The 19,716-nt window shown below is 35.3% G+C and overlaps 3 protein-coding genes across 3 annotated transcripts in view; 2 read left to right on the top strand and 1 right to left on the bottom strand.

The window, feature by feature from the left end:
* Positions 1-301: 301 nt before the first annotated feature.
* LOC149409100 (uncharacterized) lies at positions 302-7,446 on the top strand. The gene is made up of 4 exons (XM_089650146.1): positions 302-363; positions 6,638-6,842; positions 7,203-7,355; positions 7,439-7,446. The coding sequence occupies exons 1-4, from the start codon at positions 304-306 to the stop codon at positions 7,444-7,446; spliced, it is 426 nt and encodes a 141-aa protein (XP_089506272.1). The 5' UTR covers positions 302-303.
* Positions 7,294-18,069, top strand: LOC149409099 (uncharacterized). The gene is made up of 4 exons (XM_089650130.1): positions 7,294-7,355; positions 15,732-15,892; positions 16,498-16,960; positions 17,135-18,069. The coding sequence occupies exons 2-4, from the start codon at positions 15,739-15,741 to the stop codon at positions 17,463-17,465; spliced, it is 948 nt and encodes a 315-aa protein (XP_089506256.1). The 5' UTR covers positions 7,294-7,355; positions 15,732-15,738; the 3' UTR covers positions 17,466-18,069.
* The window catches only part of LOC149409095 (uncharacterized), a 34,932-nt gene continuing 22,753 nt past the window's right edge, over positions 7,538-19,716 (bottom strand). Inside the window, exon 4 of the mRNA XM_089650173.1 lies at positions 7,538-7,722. Coding sequence (XP_089506299.1) covers positions 7,652-7,722 — 71 coding nt within the window. The 3' untranslated portion in view covers positions 7,538-7,651. The remainder of the gene's footprint in view (positions 7,723-19,716) is intronic.

Here is a 19,716-nt window from a genome sequence, read left to right as displayed (position 1 = left end):
AGAAGAGGAAAAAAAATGTATAATAATTGTCTATGTGCCGCAACCCACTCCTTCAATGAGACAAAACCGCTGCCCTTGTCTGTCTCCACTCTCTTGCTGAACTGCGAGCAATTATATCGAATAATCTTTCGATAATTTTGATGTTTTGATTAAAATATTTCGATCTTGTATATGTTTCGATCTCGTCCATCACTAGTGTAACCTCTCTGACAGCTATTAAATAAATTATCTATGAAATTTCTTTCTCATTTTTCTCAAGGTCGCTGCAGCCGCACAGTCATCGGGACGAAGAATCTCCTAGTCATGACGTGTGCGGGTAAGGAGGTTAATAAATCAGTTTCCTCACACAGTCGTTTTGAAAGGGTGGGTCCCCTCCAATTGCCTAATAATATTATACAAGACGCAATTGCAATGAAATTATCATTAACCTAGAAGGTCAGTTTCCTGATAATTATTATAATTGACTTTGACTTCATTACTATCTGTGAATAACTTAACTAAAGTATTTCGTCAACACATGCTTTCGTTTATCCCTTTTCCAAACTCTGTTTTTTTTTTTTTTTTTTTTTTTTTTTATTTATGCTTTAATATATTTGTTAAACAATGGTATAGTATATTGTCCTCCACGCTAGGAGTTCACCTGTGTTGTGGAGGACTTTTTCAATTGTAAAGTTATATAATTCTAAAACAATACAGTGGAGTTGGTTACACAGAGAAACATTAAAAATTAAAATATAAAATCGATTTTTCCATAGTTATAACAGTAGTTTTTCCATAGTTATTCCAAAAAAGTGAAATATAAAAAATTAAATATTAACAGGATTGTAGCCAGTTCCATATGTGTTTTTTGTATTCTGTAAGATTAGATGTTTTATATTGTGTTGGAAGTGAATTGAATAGTTTTATAGCCTGGAATCTGTAGTGTTTTTGTCCAAAGGATGTGTTGGTTTTTGGTATTAGTAGTTGGTGTGCATGTCTTGTTCTGGTATTGCGAGAAGTTTGTGAAGTTTTAAATGTGTTTAGGTTCTTGTAAAGGAAAGTAAGTATTTGTTTTGAATATAGTTTTTGAATCTTCAACACTGGGAATTGTTTAAATATGGTTGAAGTGGGTGTTAGTATTGGTACTTTAAGTATTACTTTTATTAAGGTTTTCTGAGCTTTAAATAGTGAGTCTATGTATTTTTTACTGGCATAGCCCCAGGCAATAATGCCGTATTCCATTATAGATTGTGCTATTGCGAGGTATATATTCTTAATATCAAATATGTTCAGTATATTTCTCACGTTTTTGAAAAAGTAAATCAACTTATTTATCTTTCCTTTAACCGATTCAATATGTCTGTCCCATTTTAAATATCGGTCGAAGTATATACCAAGATATTTTATATTTTCGGTTTGTGTGATTGGAGGACAATTGCATGGGATGCTCGCTGAGTGACAGGAATGTATTTTAAGGTAGATGTTTTTGGCGGGTTGGCCTCTCGAGTTTATGCTAAAGGTTATGAATTTAGTCTTATCTATATTTAAAGTTAATAAGTTAGAGTCAAGCCATTTTTTTGTAATATTTAGGCCAACTTCAGCTTTTGTGATTAGTGTGTTCCAGTCAGTGGCCTTAAAAAGTAACACAGTGTCATCAGCAAAGCTTATAATTTCCCCGTCTATTTCGAGGTGACAAAGATCGTTAATATAAATAAGAAATAGGATTGGGCCAAGTACGCTGCCTTGTGGTACTCCGTAGGATACTTGTTCCTTGTCACTACATGTGTTTTCTATTGAGGTATATTGGGTGCGATTTTCCATGTAGCTTTCAATTAATTTGAGTTCTGTTCCCGTGATTCCGAAATATTTAAGTTTATTGAACAGGTTTTGGTGGTGAATTGTGTCAAACGCTTTTGCCAGGTCTAGGAATATTCCAAGGCATTTTTTACCCTGATCTATATTTGTTTTGAGGAAGTCTGTTACTGAGGCTATGGCATGTGAGGTACTCATATTTTCCCTGAATCCAAATTGATTTGGTGATAGTATATTGTTTTTGTTAAGAAAAATTAAAAGGTGGTTTTTGATATGTTTCTCGAGAATTTTTGAGAGCGTGTTTAGAATTGTAATTGGTCTGTAATTATTAATTTCTTCCTTGTTTCCTTTTTTGTGGATTGGAATTACTTTGCCCGTTTTCAAAATAGTTGGGAACACTCCTTCTTTAATGGACCGATTTATAAGTATAGTAAGTGGGATAAGAAGTGCTGACTTTATTATTTTTAGTGTCATCGGTGATATTTTGTCGCTACCCTGAGAGTTTGTGTTTTTTAGTTCGTTTATAAGTTTTAGTGTTTGTATTTGGGTAATGTATGGAATTTTAAAGGAAGAAACATTAGTGTGTGTATAGTGGTTTGAGAATTCTGGGATATCGTCATTTGTAGTGATTCTGTTTGCTAATACCTTGCCGACGTTAGCGAAATAGTTATTCACAAAATTACATACTTTTAGTGGTTGTTCTGATGTCTTAATAATCTCGTTATCTATTTTAATCTCGGTTATGGAATCGCTTTTCTTTGAAGATGTGTGGGATATTTCTTTTAGGATTTGCCAAATTTTTTTGGGGTCCTTGTTGCATTTATCTAATTTATTTTTATAATATATTTCTTTCGATATACGTGCAAGTCGTGTGCATAAGTTTCGATATCGTTTATAGAAATTTATGAGATAGATGTCATATGGGTTAGATTTGCATTGTTTGTGGAGTTTGTCTCTTTTACTGAAACTTGTTATGAGTCCTTTTGATATCCACGGTTTTAGAAGTTTATGTTTAGTTGGAGAACTTTTTTCGGACGTGATGGTATTTTTTTTAAATTCGTCTTGAATACATTCTATAAAAAGTGACCATGCTTCATTAATTTTATTATTTTCTACGAGTTCTTCCCATTTTGTATTAAGTAGTATGTCGTTTAATTTTAAAATATCAGTTGTATTGTGGGTTTTTGTGGTTTTGGAGTGTATTTCTTGTGAATTGTTTGTAGTGTTTATTTCCAGGATAAGTGTATAGTGGTCTGTAATTGTCGAGTGATGGATTGTGGATTTGTATGATCTTTTTGTTTTTAACATAATGTGGTCAATACAAGTTTGCGTGGGTAATAGGTTATTTTGTTTAAAGTTGACTCTTGTGGGTTCATTTATGGTGCTAAAGAGTCCATGGAATAACAAAAGGTTTAAGTAATCGTCACTTTGTGGATGTTTTTTATTTTCTAAAATGTTTATATTCATATCTCCTATTAAGCAGATATTTTTTTGTTTTTTCATTTTGATAAGTTGACTGTCTAGGGACCTCAGAAAGGGAAATATGTTTTTTATAGAAGGTGATCGATACATAGCTAAAATACATATGTCATTATTTATGATTATTTCAAAGCCGTTTGCGTCTGTGATATCTACCTCCGTTAAAGTTGAATGTAGATGTTTTTTGCAGTAAATTACAATACCGTCATTTTGATTTTTAATATTTTTGGAGTGAGTGACCGTATAATTAGGTAATTGTATTGGTGTGAAGATTTTATCTAGCCAACATTCTGTGAGAATTATCACGTCAAATTCTGTCTCCAATTGTTGAAGTACGACAGTGAAATTGTCAAAATTTTTTGAGATACTGCGTATGTTTTGGTGTAATATTTTTAATTGTTTAGCCATGGTAAGATTAAAATTATCGGATGGATGTGTACAATTTTGGGATAGTAAATTTAGATCATCTTTATTATATCATCGGAGTGTTTAATATAAATTATTTTATCTTTCTCGGCTTTCCGCGCCATAACCTTTCCATCTTTGGTCCATATAAATGCATATCCCTTTGTGATGGCTTGTTGTTTTGTTTTCCATAGTAGTTCCTTTAGATATGGTGACAGGATTTCACTGATGTAGATTTTTGAGTGTAGCCCTGGGGATGTTTTGTATTTGACTTCTCTTTTCTTAGAGAGCAAAAGTTCACGTAATTTAGGATTATTGAATCTAATTTTGATTTTCGGATGGTCCCTTTGTTTTGTTGACGTTGATGCTGCAGACGGTCCCCCTGGTTGAGCCTTGGCAGTAGTTGGATGTAGTCTGACGGCCTGTAGAATGTCTTCCGGAAGGATCTGAATGTCCGCTGTTTCGGCTATTGACCTTACTATTTCCAATATAGATTCATCCGCTTTAAGAGGTACTCCGGATATTTCTAACGAGTCTGCCAGCATTCTATGGTCGCTTTCGGCAGCCCGTATTTCCAGATTCTTTAGTAGAATACATTTTTCGTTTAATGTTTTTTTTAATGTTTCGATATCTGTCATCATTGTTTTTTCCGAGAGAATGGATTGGTTTATTTTTTCTATTAATTCATCATATTTATTACAAAGAAAGTCTATGGTTTTTTGTCTTTCTGCTGCTTCAAGGTTCATTTTTTTGAAAAGTTCGTTTTTTAGTTCATCTATTTTTGTGTCTATGTGCGACATTAGTCGATGTGTTAGGTCTTCGAGTAATTCGGCTGAATGAGGAGTAGGAGATGCACTGGTGTTTTTACGTGATTTCGACATTTTTAAATTTGTGCTTATGATTTGGTCGATAGATGTCACTTTAATTAAGTTAAATTTAGTTCTATTGCCTTCAGTTCCAATTATTTAAGTAGTCACTGTAATCTATTTTCAAGTAGTTTAGGTTATTTAGCTAATTTATTATTAAAGTAACAGAAAAAAAAAAACTTTTTGAAACAGTAAGTAGGATTCGAACTCACTTGGTTCAGATATCTCCCCTGTCTAGACTGCCGCTTTCGTGACTGTTCACGCCACTGCACTATTGGCCGCTTATGACGTATCGTGAAATAGGTGCAATATGAAATTTCTTGGTAGAGAAATTTTATGAAATAAGCTGATGGATTTTTTCGACAATAGTCACTGTCACTTTGTAGAGATTGTTCACTTGGAATCACTTGAAATCACTTAATGAAATCACTGAGAGTTCACAGTCCGTAGAATTTAACTGTAATTTATCTTCATGTAAACGTTTACTGATATCTTGTTTGCTTTTTTTGAATTATACGCTAAAATTCGGATAATTTTTGTGGAGCAATATTTTTGCGTGCGCTCTATGTGACGGTTGGTAAGTTTTTTTTTTGACCACGTTGTTAATTTAATCATGAAATGGGATGTACAAATTGCTAATGTTTGTAAACGTCTACGAGCTATTGTGGGTAGGATTTATAAAATAAAATATTTTGTGCCTATAAGTACTTTAAAGTTAATCTACTTATCTCTGGCTGAATCCACTATACGTTATGGAATTAATTCTTGGGGACATTCTTGTAAAACTAATGTAAGCTATATACAAACATTACAAAACTCCATTATAAAATTGTTAATCCATAAATATGACAACCAACACAGAAGTAACATTAAATTAATGTACAAGTCTCTGAATATTTTACCTGTCAGAGGATTATTGTTTTATAATATTGTAAGTCAACATGTTATATTGTCTGATTCATTGTATAGGGAAAGAGTTTGCCATAAACATAACACAAGATTCACTCAAAATGAAGGACTGGTAGTTCCGAAATGTACTAATAAATATGGTGAAAGAACTTTAAACTATATAGTACCCAAAATGTTTAACTTATTACCAATGACAATTAAAAATAATAACATGTATACTGCTAATGTTAAATATAATCTAAGGAAATGGTTATTGGATAATAATGATATATACTGATGCCCCTGAAATGGAATTCATATTCTTAGAAAATGGAAAAACAATTATTTTGTAATACCTGACTACCTACCTCTATTTATGAAACTATTGATGTACTTGTTGATAATACTAATTTGTTCATACATTTATTTTTACTTGCTTATTATATAAGGCTTTTATGCTACTATTTAAACTTTTCTGCAATGTAACCAATTTATGTAATTATGTACCGTTCAAATTGTATCTTATGAATGTATAAATGTTGTCTCTATGTCCCTGCTGACAAACTACATAAGTAGTTTAGCGGGTTTAAATGTGAATAAATAAAAAAAAATAAATAAAAAAAAAATCTCATACTTGTGATAGATTTTCGTTAGTGCTAATACCAAATATTCATCGCTATTTGATAGCAGTCGTTATAACCAATCAAACTGACCGACCACGGTTCTTAAATTAGTTCTATGGCATACTCAAATACATAATTGCGCTTTGTCTAACGCGACCTAGCTTAAATTAAGCCATCGGTACACCTAACTTAAGGATTCTATTTGGTGATTTGTAAGGAACGTTTAAACTAATACGTCAAGACGTAAAAATTTCCATTTTTATTCTAGGATTCGAAGGGCATTTGTTAAAAATAATCGCAGATTTTTAAAAAAATATATGGATTACCGATATTTGTTAAATGCAGAACGACAATACGTTTTATCTCTAGTTATTGAGTTATCTGACAGTCGAAGGCCATTTTTTAAACCGTTTTCAAACGTCTTAACTTCAGTCTAAGATACAATCGCAATTATATCCTCATTTCGAATAACGTGTTTTGACGATTATACGACTTCATTGTTTTGACAGATTATTCCAATCAAAACCAAATATTCAAAATTAATTCATTGAGATTGAGTTAATTTACAATTATTTTCTGTTTCAGGTATGTTTGTTTGGGCTTGAAACAATTACCAAACGCTACCACAGCAGTGCCATGAATCTACTAAATCCACAGACTGTTACGGTCAAGACAGAACTAGGACCACAGGAAGGAGGCGGAGGTGAAATTTCAAATACGGATATAGATGTCGACCTCCCAGATGTAAAGAAGACATGTTTGCGATATGCGGAAAGTACGCAGACAGCCAGTTAGTTGCAATGCATATGTACAAAATGTTTAACTCGGATGTTCGGAATCCATGTCCTTTATGAAATGTCGTTCAAACAGGGCAATTGCGTGCTCACTACTTCCTCTCTTGTTGCGTATAAGTATATTTGGTATTTACCTTATCACACCTTTGACGCCGGAACAAAACTTCGCACTTAGGTTACTCAAATCACTGAAGCTGACATCTGGGAGCATTACTATTTCTTAAATTAACCTAGTCTCTTAGGATGGTTTGTGTCACAGAATTTAAACAATTCAACAAATTTCAAAGTTCACTTTCAAGTTCTGTTCAACATTTTTTGTACATCGATGATTAATTAACTTTATTTAATTTTTTCAGGTTGCTTTAAAGTGGAGTCTGTTACAAGCAAGACGGATTTTCGACCCCGAGAAGAAAATAGAGGGGGATTTACTTATACGGAAATTGACATAGACCTTCCGAATATTAAAAAGGAATGCCTAGAACGTTTTGAAAGAATTAACCAGACAGCAGGTAAAATCTTTTTTTTAATAGTTCAGTGAATCTATACAAAAACGGCCCAAACTGGAAATTAGGCAACTGCTGAATTTTCGCAGATGAATAGTATATATATTTCCAGAAATAATTCAACGTTACCCAAAAATAATGTAATATATAACTTTTTTGTTGTTGTTTGTTTTTGGGGTGTTATGCCGTGTTGCGCTAACTCCTTCTTTAGCCGACGTTTCGGACAGCGTTGCAGTGTCCATCATCAGGGCAGATCCGGTAGATCCGAAGATGTGTAAATTTTTTGGAAGTCGAGTTTGTGCTTATTTGTTTGTGGCCTGGGGCCGTCCAAGTGCGAAATGCCAACGGAAGTGGCGACATCTTGTGGCGAATTCTGAAAGCACAGTATTTACATTAGTCTGGGGCCCGTCCAAGTGCGAGATGCCAACGGAAGTGGCGACATCTTGTGGCGAATTCTAGAATTAGAAAACCGTTTGACAGCGCTTAAAGTAGATGTACCCAGTATCAAGGTATAAATCCAATGGTTTTATATTGTATTATTATATGGTATTGGAGTATACTTAGACATGTTATTTGCGTTTAGCTTTGGTGTAGCCGTCAATTACCGGATTATCAGGCGTGATCTATAAGTTTTGGGTCTTCCCAGGACTTCAGCAGCAAATCCAAAGTAATGGCCGGTTTCAATTAAGTGTTCGGCGATTGTCGATTTATCAGGGTGGCCAAGTTTACAAGCACGAAAATGTTCTGCTATCCTTTTGGAAATCGTCCGCTCTGTCTGGCCTATATAAACCTTGTCACAACCAGAGCAGCTGAGTTTGTACACTCCATCTGCTTCCAGAGGAAACTTAGTCTTTGCAGACCTCAGTAGGTCTTGGATTTTGGTGGTGGTTCCGAAGACAGTTTTGATGTTTTCTTTTCTCAACAGCCTGGCAATTCTGTCTGTCACATTGTGAACGAAAGGCAGGAAAGCACAGCCTTTTGAGTCTTGTTCAACTCTGTCTTCGTTTGTTGTAAATTTGGCTCTTAAAATTTGCCTTGTCTGACTTGCCGGGTAACCGTTGCGCTCCAGTGCATCGGTCAGTTTTATAAGTTCTGCTCCAAGTTTTATTTCTTCACATATTCTGGTCGCTCGGGTCACCAACGTATGGATAAGTCCTCTCTTCTGCGCTGGGTGGTGGTGCGAATCAGCGTGCAAGTATCGATTCATATGAGTTGGTTTCCTATATACGGTATGTCCTAGGCTACCATCGTGTTTTCGCATCACCTCCACATCTAGAAAAGGCAGGATTTTATCTTGGTTTTCCAGCTCCATTGTGAACTTAATTTTGCTCTGGAGAGAATTAAGATGGTCCATTAATTCGTTAAGTTTCTCCGTTCCATGAGGCCAAATGGCGAAGACATCGTCGACGTAGCGCCACCATACTTTAGGGACAGCTGAAGCTGTATCGAGTAATATATAACTATTTGCTATCTGCAATAGTTAAGTAAATTCGATTAAGATTTGTATGAAAAAAAAAGAAAATTAAATTATTTTCCCAAATTTAATAAACTCATTCCTAAGACAGAAAATAAATTAAATTTTATGGAAGACTGTAATTTGAGAAGAAAAAAAAAGTTTTTGATGCTATGCTACCACATGGATATCGTGGAAATATAAATATAGTTTTGTCATTAGAAATTTACGATACATTGATTCATGTTTGAATTGTGATGCAGGCAAGATATATGCTTGTGTACGACGTCCTCTCTTGCCGTATTTACACATATTTGGTATTTGCCATAAAATATGACTTTGCTGGAAACTACAAACTACACCACACTTTAAACTTGCTGAGTTGTTTTTTGTAAATACCGCATCAAAGTCAAAACTGCTCCGTACCATCTTGGGGCAATTGGAGTATGTTGTGAGGCTGATGGTAAAGGGAAGGGGAAGGAGATAAAGATGTGGAAGTTGAATAAACATGGCCAAAGCTATTTCAGCCACGTTTCATTCGAAAATTATTTTCATAAGAATATACCTATAAATATTTTTTATCTATTTATGGTTATATTCTATCGGTATTTTATATTTTTAAACCCGGGCGATACTTAGAATATCTTCAACGTAGGAAAGTCAAAAGTCAGATTTACCTGGCTATTCACCTCTTGTCACCAAACACGGCCAAAGCCATATTAATTAACATTTCAATTGTGACTTGTGTCTTTACTCCTGGACGATACTCAGAGTATCTTCCACTCAACATCCACTGCAACGTGGCGCAAGAAGGTTGTATATTATTTTGAAGAAAAAAATTGTGAAATAACACAAACTAATCGAATAATATTTATTTGAACCCCGACCACCGGATTACTAATCGAGAACCTTACGGCTCGAATTCGGAAGTCGCCATTTCTACCAAAAGGTTCCCGGTTTCTTAACTTTTCACCTCATCTTATTCGGAACATGAATTTTTTTTTTGTATTATAATGCATTTGTAATAAATAAATATTGTTGGAAGAAAACATCATTTTATCGACTTTTGACTAGCCAACTACAACTGGAGGTACTCATGAGTAAGTGGTTTTCTGTTCTTGAAGCATAAGTATTGGAATGCATGGGAAGCAGACATCTGGGGTCGTTCCCATTTCCTAAATTAACCTTAAAGTCTCTTTAAAAATTCACGCTTCTACATTGTTAATCAATTAAATCTTTGATCGTAGAAACATGTTTCAATTTCAAGTTATTTTAATTCAAATAATACCTTTTATGTATATCAATGTCCAACGTATGTATAGTTTCTTTGTTATTCTAGGTAGTATTATTATGGAGACTTTTGCCATCAAGGCTTTTTCTACTTTTTTATGAATTTACTTTTATTTAATTTTATTTGTAAGTGAAGATTATAAGTTACACTTAACCCTTTTTGTCCGTTTTCTTTTTCAGATTTGTCGCCAGATCTTAAGACGCATCCTGGGGAAAACTCCAGCCATCCTATGTCAAATTTTGAACCCCAATTTCGCACTCATACTGGTGAAAAACCTTTTTCTTGTTCTTTGTGCCACAATTTATTTACTCAAAAGAGCAGTCTGACCAGTCACATGCTGACTCACAATAGAGAAAAACCTTTTTCATGTTCTGAGTGCAACTATTCATCTCATCGGAAGGGCGTTCTCATGAGCCACATGTTAACTCACACTGGAGAAAAACCTTTTTCATGTTCTTTGTGCCACAATTCATTTATTCAAAAAGGCAATCTGACCAGCCACATGCTGACTCACACTGGAGAAAAACTTTTTTCATTTTCTTTGTGCCACAATTCATTTACTCATAAAGGCAATCTGATCAGGCACATGATGACTCACACTGGAAAAAAACCTTCTTCATGTTTGAAGTGTAGCTACTCATGTAATAAAAAGGGAAATTTGACGAGCCACATGCTGTCTCACCTTGCTGAAAAACCTTTCTAATGTTCCGAGTGCAACTTCTAATGTACTCAAATGGGAAATTTAAAGAACCACATGCTGACTCACAGTGGTAAAAAACCTTTTTCTTGTTCCGACTGCAGTTTTTCGTGTTCTCAAAAGAGATATCTTGCGACAAGAATTTACAACATTCTTCCTGATATAATTAAAACATGTCATTCACAAAAAAATTTCAAGGATAGCGTAAAAATTTGGATCAAAAGTAATGAAAGGGCCTTTACCGGCGCACTCATCCAAATTCCTATATGTTCCTTAATGTTGGACGAACTGTATGCCTTACGACCCTTACCGGTAATAGACAATCATAATAGTTTTAATAGTGGTGATAATGAAAAGGACAATGGTGTACTTCTTCCCCAACGTAAGGGAAGGAAACGAGGTTGTAGAGCCGGGAGGAAGGTAAAATTAGTGAAAAATCTGCGGTTAGCACAAACCAGGAATTTGCGTCCACCTAAGTCTCTGAATGTTGCGGCTTGGAATGCGAGATCCATTGCTAATAAACACGAAGATATTGTGGATCTGATAAGGAGCAAAGATATTCATATTTTGGCGCTATCGGAGACTTGGCATGAGAATGCAGACTCATACTCCATCAAAACACTTCGGTCAAGCGGTTTCTCGGTGTATGAAGCTGCAAGACCGATCAAAACGGACACAAGCAATGTTAATTTTACAAATCACGGGGGGGTTGCAATTGTAGCGCAAAATGGAATTCGCTTAGACAGTATAGGAATACGTCAGGTGTATACCACTTTTGAGTTTGTCGGCTGCAAGGCTTCAGCTAATGGTGCATCCCTCGTGATAATTTCTATCTATCGTCCCGGGTCATGCACACCGACTGCAATTTTTTTCAATGAATTTAGATCTCTCCTGGAGTGCACCTCCAATTACAATTGCGACGTTGTTATTCTGGGAGATATAAATATTCATTTGGAAAAGAAAGCCAATCCCATGACTAAAAAATTTAATAAAATTCTGCGTGACTTCGGCTGCGACCAGTGGGTTAACTCACCTACTCATGATGCAGGAGGCACACTTGACGCAATAATTTCCCGGGTCGGTTTTCCTCCGAAAATCGTAGATGTTACGGACATTGGACTATCGGATCATCGTCTCGTCACATCCGTGTTTGCCTTCGATCCTCCAAAACTGGAGTTTAAATCTATTATCTCCAGAAATTGGAGAGAATTCGACTTCGAGACATTTTGCATCGAATTAAAAAACTCGCCTCTCTGTGATAAGGAAAAGTATTGCGAAATGCAAGTAGAAGAGTTAGTTACTCTCTATAATTCTACGCTACTGGCATTAATTGATAAAAATGCTCCTTTCACAGAAAAGATCTGCCGCATTAGAAATTGCAGTAAATGGTTCGATGCAGAATGTCTTCAAAGGAAAAGGGAAATGCGTAAATTGGAGAGGGCTTACAGACGGAACCCAACTCTCAGCAATCGGCAGCTTTGGATTGCAAAGCAAAAAGTGTATAAGGAAGAAGTGACGAAGAAAAAATCAAACTTTTGGTGTGACCAAATTGAGTCAGAAAAGGACCCTCGAAAGCTCTGGCAAAACATAAAGACTCTGTCTGGAGATAGCAACATCAAGGTTGATTCCTCCCTTGAAGCAAACAGCCTCGCAACACACTTCAGAAATAAGGTTGAAAACATTCGGGCCCTCAGTGTAGTAGGATCGCCTTCTGTCGCAGCACCAAGTCCGCTCTCTGGTGACTTCACTACTTTCGCAGCTGTAACGGAAGAAGATGTCACGCGTGCTGTGATGTCTTGTCCTAATAAACAATGCACACAAGACCCTATACCTACCTGGCTCGTAAAGAAATGTCTTCCGGATATAACGCCTATAATTACCGCAACTATCCAGAAGTCACTAGTAAATTCACTTGTACCGGGAACACTCAAAAAATCAATTATAACTCCGATTCTAAAAAAACAAAATCTTGATACAGACAATACGGATAATTACAGGCCAATATCTAACCTACCATTTCTGTCAAAACTGCTTGAGAAAATCGTTGCCAAACAATTGGTGGGGTACTTGAACTCGGCCGGTCTATTTGCCAAAAATCAATCTGCTTATCGACAGTTTCATTCAACGGAAACTGTCCTTTTACGGGTAATTTCAGATTTGATCATCGGGATGGAAGCAGGTAAGTTGGGTTTGGTATCTGTTCTTGATATGAGTGCGGCATTTGACACTGTAGATCATAGTATTTTATTAAATGTGCTTGAAACCGAATTTGGCGTTCGAGGTGATGTACTCCAATGGATGTCATCGTACCTGTCTGGACGAGTAGCTTCAGTAACTTTCAATAAATATACATCACCTGAAACTCCCATCGAATTTGGAGTTCCCCAGGGTTCTGTACTGGGTCCCATTCTCTTCATTCTATATACTAATCGTCTCGAACGACTCATTCACTCAGCTGGCTTTGAATCACAAGGCTACGCGGATGATCGTTTGATTTTCAAGTTTTGCTCCCCGGATGAAAAAGACGTCCTTAAAAACGAGGTGGTTAGTTTCATTGACACGGTTTCAAGTTGGATGTCTGTTAATAAACTCAAACTTAATCCGACAAAGACGGAATTTATTTGGATAGCTTCTCCTGGAAGACAAGCCCTCATCGACTCCAGTCCAATCCGTATTCAGAATACAAATATAATCCCTTCTACGGAAATAAAATTTCTAGGTTTCACTTTAGACAATTGTCTTTCTCTTGAATCGCAAATTTCAAAAACTGTAAGTGCTGGCTTTTTCCATCTAAGGCAGATAAAATCAATTAGGAGATGCCTTCCCTCTGATGGAGCAAAATCACTGATAAATTCGTTCGTTGTCTCACGTATGGACTATTGTAATAGTGCATATGCTGGCCTACCTAAAAAACAATTCAACAGAATCCAGTCCGTTTTCAATGCTGCGGCGAGAATGATTTTTGGTGAATCTAAGCACTGTCGTATAACCCCGCTTCTAAGGGATCGTCTTCATTGGCTTCGATGCCCTGAAAGAATAGAGTTCAAGATCTGCTTAATGACCTTCAAAGCATTGCAGGGAATGGCGCCAGCCTATATATCGGAATTATGTGTCCGACAAAACCTAAGCGATAGACAGCTTACTCTGAGGTCAGCAGATCTAGATGTTACCAATCGTTTAATCGAACTTTCTCGGTCAAATCGAGCTGTTTACTATGATCGCTCTTTTCGTGTAGCTGGCCCACTCATTTGGAATAAACTTCCCCCAGCCCTTACCAATATACAAAATTTGGCTGAATTTAAACGGGTTTCAAAAACAAAATTATTCAAAAAATCATATTTAATAATATAAAAATCATTTATATTCTCATGAATCTAAGCTTCTTTTTTAATATACTGTAAAAAGCCAGGTTTTGAAGTTTTCCGGTAATTGTTTGGTTTCGGTTTCCTCCTTATTGTACTTTTATGTTTAATGTCCACCTATTATATAATATTTTAATGTTTTCCTGTTTTATATAATATTTTAATTTTAAAGTTCTTATTTTTCGTGCACTGTTACTGTCTGTTATTGTTGTCCTCTACTAAAATAGCACTGTTATTGTTAAATTTTATTCTCTGCTTTTGTGTAAACCGTTTATTCTTTATTTCATGTTATGTAATTAATTTTTTTTTTTTTTTTTAAAGGAACACAATAGGAAATTTATTTTTAAGTTTATTAAAGTTAAGCGCACTTGAAGTGAAACAACACAAAACTGCGCTATATAAATGCTATGTTATTATTATTATTATTAATACCTACATATTTAGCTTTCCGTAATCCAAACTATTAATTTGAATTAACCTTAATTTAATCAAAAATCATAATTTATTGTAAACTATGTAACACAACTGTATTACTTGCTAACTACTTTTGTAAAAGCCCATTAGGGCGTTTATAAATAAAATAAAAAGTTTGCTGAATCCCGTGAGTATCTGAGTAACTATTTAGAGTTTGTATTGTTCCAAATCTGTGGTATGATGAGCTTTGTCTGTGTTGAATTGTCATATGATGAATCATCATGTGTTGAATAAATTTGTTCTGAATATTCATCTGATGAATTCTTATATTTTGAGTTACCATCTTCACTATCGATTTGGAATTCATTTCGTTATATGCGGTATTAGTTAAATAAAAAAATATATAGATAAGTTGAGTAGAATAAATTAATGTCTATGACTTCATTATTGTTTAATGTCTATGTATAAATAATATTTTTTGACGTAGGTTTCTTGACTGCTAGTGAATTCGTCTTGTTTTTAATCTCTATACATCGATATACATTATATTTCTTAAACCGTTCAGACCACGCAGTTAAATTTATAATCCCATACTTGTGATTGTTATTGGTAAGTACTGATTTTTATATTCATCGCTATTCATTTTGGTAGCGACCGTTATTCCAAATCGAACTGAGCGACTGTCCTTTAATTTGTGCTATGGAATACTCAAACGCACAACTGCGCTGTCTCTAACGCAACTTATCTTAACTTACGCCGATCGAAACCTAATATAGGAAGTCCAGTGGCGTTTTATTTGAGGAACTTTAAACTGTCAATTAGACGTCTACCATTTATCAAGCATTTCTAATATCGATAACCAATATTCTGTAAGAAGTATAATGGCGGACCCAATGAAAGGTATACTTGTTTAACTTTAGATATAGATACAGTATATATTGAGTAATCCGACGATTGACGACAATTCTCTCAACCTATTTTAAATGTCGACTAGGTCAAGATAGCCACAGTTCTTATATCCTTATTTCGAAATATGCGTTTTGCATACAATATCATTGTTTTAAAAGAATATTCCGAGAACATTCAAATAATAGTTCCGTTACAACAATGTTATTTTTCAGGTTTATTTGTTTGGGCTTGTACTAATTACCATATCCTTCCACAGCAGTGCCATGGATCTACAAAATCCGGATACAGTTTCCATCAAGACGGAACCAGGGCCCCAAGAAGACGGCGGAGGTGAAATACCTTATACGGAAATGGATTTTGATGCCCCAGATGTAAGGATGGGATGTTGGCAAAGTGCGGAGACTTCTCGGACTGCCAGTTAGTTGCATTGCATATGTAAAAAAAAATAAGATTGTTGTTCCCAGAAAATCTCAGTTCGTTTTGATTTGTCCTCTCTTGCCGTTCATACATATATTTGGCATTTTCACATAAAATGTGTCTTTGCCGGAAACAGCCAAAATACATCAGCACTTTGAGTATTTGTAAGGGATGGAGAACGTAGATAAGTGGAACGTGAGAAGCACCCGGCTTTAGATGTGGTTACTAAACACGGCCAAAGCCATTTTTGCCACGTTTCATTTAAGAATTGTGTGCATAGGAATATAACTATGAATATTTTGTGAATATTTGTAGCTATACCATATATGTTTTTTTTATGTGTGTTAACCTGGGCGATACTGAGCGTATCGTAAGAAGTTACACGTGGGATTTACTAGGCGGAAGGTGCTCAAGAGCAAATTCTTTTCCGTTCTTGAAGCATCGGTCCGTGAAGCAGACCTTTTAGGTCATTCCTATTACTTAAATTAATCTTAAAGTCTCCTATCCAAATTAACGCTTCTACATTGTTAATCAATGCTATCTTCAATCGTTCAAAAAAACCCTTTGTTGTTTTTCGATGTTCAACATTCTTATTGTTTTTATAGGCGGCATTAATGTGGAGACTGTTACCATCAAGGCAGAACTAGGACCCCGAGCAGAAGATGAAGGGGGATTTCCTTACATGGAAATTGACATAGACCTGCCAGATGTTAAAAAGGAATGCTTAGAAGACTTTAAAAGAATTACCCAGACACCAGGTAAAACCGATGTAAAACTGCAGACTCACAGTGGCGAAAAAATCTTTTCGTGTTGCGAGTGCAACTATTCATGTTCTCGAAAAACACAAATGACTAGCCACATGCGAACTCACAGTGGAGAAAAACCTTTTTCATGTTCTTTGTGCAGCTACTCATGTTCTCGAAAGAGCAGACTGACAAGACACTTGCTGACTCACACTGGAGAGAAACCTTTTAAATGCTCCGAGTGCAACTATTCGTGTACTGTAAAGGAAAGTTTGACGGTGCACATGCGAACTCACACTGGAGAAAAACCTTTTTCATGTTCTTTGTGCAACAATTCGTTTTCTCATAAGAGCAATCTGACGAGCCACATGCTGTCTCACACTGGAGAAAAACCTTTTTTATGTTCTGAGTGCAACTATTCATGTTCTTATAAAAGCAATCTGACAAGCCACATGCGAACTCACAGTGGAGAAAAACCTTTTTCATGTTCTGTGTGCAGCTACTCATGTTCTCGAAAGAGCAGACTGACAAGACACTTGCTGACTCACACTGGAGAGAAACCTTTTAAATGCTCCGAGTGCAACTATTCGTGTACTGTAAAGGAAAGTTTGACGGTGCACATGCGAACTCACACTGGAGAAAAACCTTTTTCATGTTCTTTGTGCAACAATTCGTTTTCTCATAAGAGCAATCTGACGAGCCACATGCTGTCTCACACTGGAGAAAAACCTTTTTTATGTTCTGAGTGCAACTATTCATGTTATCGAAAAAGCCAAATGATGAGACACATTCTGACTCACACTGGAGAAAAACCTTATTCATGTTCGTAGTGCAACAATTCACTTTTTCAAAAAAGTTGTCTGAAGAATCACATTCTGACTCACTCTGGAGAGTAACCTTTTAGATGTTCCGAGTCTAACTATCCATGTTCTTCAAAATCATGTTTAAAGAAACACACGCTGATTTACAGTGGATAAAAACCTTTTTCATATTTCGTGTGCAACTATTCATGTTCTCGAAGGAGCGATCTGAAGAGACTCATGCTAACTAACACTGGAAAAAAACCTTTTTCATGTTCCGAGTGCAACTATTCATGTTCTTGAACATGAACGACACATGCTTACTCACACTGAAAAAAACCTTTTTCATTTTCCGAGTGCAACTATTCAAAAGAGCCAGCTGACGAACCATATGAAGACTCATATGAAACAAAACCTTTCCAAAAATCCAGAGGAGATTGGACGGATGACTAACTCCCAAATTTCTTGAATTCTAATGAATCACTCGTACGAGGAACGTTATCAAGTTTTATCATGGCTCAGTCCTTCTACAACACACTTCCGAAACATGGAATATCTTGGAATTGGAGCCAATGAAAGTCTACGGACCAATGAATAGAGACCTGCCTTGATCACTAACTTAGAGCTGCTCAACATAGCCCAAAAATAAGTTTACGCTTAAGACAATTCTAAACGTTCTGTTTAGAACTCCTACACATGAAATATCTTTAAGTTTTCAATCCACGAAACCTTTATTTCAACATATCTGAATATTCCGCTGCTCAAAATAAATACAAAACCAGGGGAAAAATCGAAAATTCCTAGTAACTACTTATTTTAACACATCTTTTGGAAAGAGAAATATTTGAAGGTGCGAAACAATATAATTCCCTAAAAATCAACTATGTAGTATACAAGCTAAAATCAAACATGGCTGAGAGAACTAAGTGATAATCAATAATAGCTTGCAAACATTAACTTACTACAATTACTTGCAAACATGTTGAATACAATGTAAAGATATTTAGATAATTATTTAAAAAACTACAACATGCCGCATCAGATCAGTAAACCATTGTAAGGAGGGTTGTGGAAAACGCAACATTTTTCTCATATATTTAATAATATGTTTTATTTTATATTAATGCACAGTTCATTATGATACAATTGATAAGGTGTATTAAATTATAGTTGATAAGAGTACATATTATGTATCTATATTCAATGTCTTAGTAATTTCACCTAGAAAACAATATTAGTAATTAATTTATAATTAAAAGTAGGCAAGTGTGTGAAGAGATGAGAAGAATTTTTGTTTCTGGGTTTATGTGTTAACGAATTGTAATTGACCGTTAGTCAAAATTGTATTGAAAATTAAATTTAAGTGCTTATAAAATAATTTAATCATGCTAAAAAATATATGAGTATTATCATTTCGTATTGGATGTTGTTATTGCGCGAGTGATTCAAAATTCATAGAACATTTATTGCACAAAAATACAGAGTACAAAAGGTATAGCTTATACGTTAGGTTAGATTCGTTTTCTTCCAGCTATCCCAACAAATACACATTATATTACAAAACCCAACAATTACATGTTATTATTTTTTTGGTAAACTAATGTTTAAGACAAGATTTTTTATGCATAGCACAAAGGGTAACAGTTATTTTACAAGCAATAATTATTCGCCTGAAACACTCACTCACATTGAAAAATCTCCTGATAAAAGATACATGACGCCAACGAAACCAGCAGTACAAAAACAAAAAAAAATGTAACAAGCAGTAATTGTTGAATGAAACACTAGTATATATTGAATTATTTCGCGGATAAGAGGTAAGCCGCTATAGCTCAGTGGTCAGAGCTGTCGACCGGAAATCGAAAGGACACGGGTTCGTGTCCCGTTGGCGTCATGTATCTTTTATCAGGAGATTTTTCAATGTAGATGAGTGTTTCAGGCGAATAAAATTATTGCTTGTAAAATAATAATTACATGTTAACAAATATATGTAAACAAAAAATAAAAACATACGTATTTAATTTATGTAAGGTATCGAGGTCAATGAGCGGGCTGACGAACTAGCAAGGAAAGGGGCGAAAGCACCACTTGTAGGATCCGAGCCGGCCGTAGGAGTAGCAGCTTGTTACACAAAATTACGAATTGATAGGTGGGTCAACCCCCAGCACTGCATAGAATGGGAGAGGGCACCTGGAATGAGACAATCCAAAGTACTCATAAAAGGACCAGACCCTTGACGATCCATGAAACTACTCGATATGGAAAGAAACTAGCTGAGGGA

The sequence above is a fragment of the Hesperophylax consimilis genome, unplaced genomic scaffold (assembly GCF_061612785.1).
Source record: "Hesperophylax consimilis isolate HC1 unplaced genomic scaffold, BYU_Hcon_1.0 scaffold_36, whole genome shotgun sequence".
In the NCBI taxonomy this organism is placed as follows: Eukaryota; Metazoa; Arthropoda; class Insecta; order Trichoptera; family Limnephilidae; genus Hesperophylax; species Hesperophylax consimilis.
Note: the sequence above shows the minus strand (reverse complement) of the source record. Positions and strands in the feature narration are given on the sequence as shown.

Bases quoted from the DNA above. Each gene is read 5' to 3' on its own strand.
- LOC149409100 (XM_089650146.1), top strand. From the start codon at position 304: ATGACGTGTGCGGGTAAGGAGGTTAATAAATCAGTTTCCTCACACAGT. The intron at 364-6,637 runs GTGGGTCCCCTC...TTTCTGTTTCAG, and splicing joins CACACAGTCGTTTTGAAAGG to GTATGTTTGTTTGGGCTTGA. The intron at 6,843-7,202 runs GTTAGTTGCAAT...TAATTTTTTCAG, and splicing joins GGAAAGTACGCAGACAGCCA to GTTGCTTTAAAGTGGAGTCT.
- LOC149409099 (XM_089650130.1), top strand. From the start codon at position 15,739: ATGGATCTACAAAATCCGGATACAGTTTCCATCAAGACGGAACCAGGG. The intron at 15,893-16,497 runs GTTAGTTGCATT...TTGTTTTTATAG, and splicing joins GGAGACTTCTCGGACTGCCA to GCGGCATTAATGTGGAGACT. The intron at 16,961-17,134 runs GTGCAACAATTC...TTCTGTGTGCAG, and splicing joins AAACCTTTTTCATGTTCTTT to CTACTCATGTTCTCGAAAGA.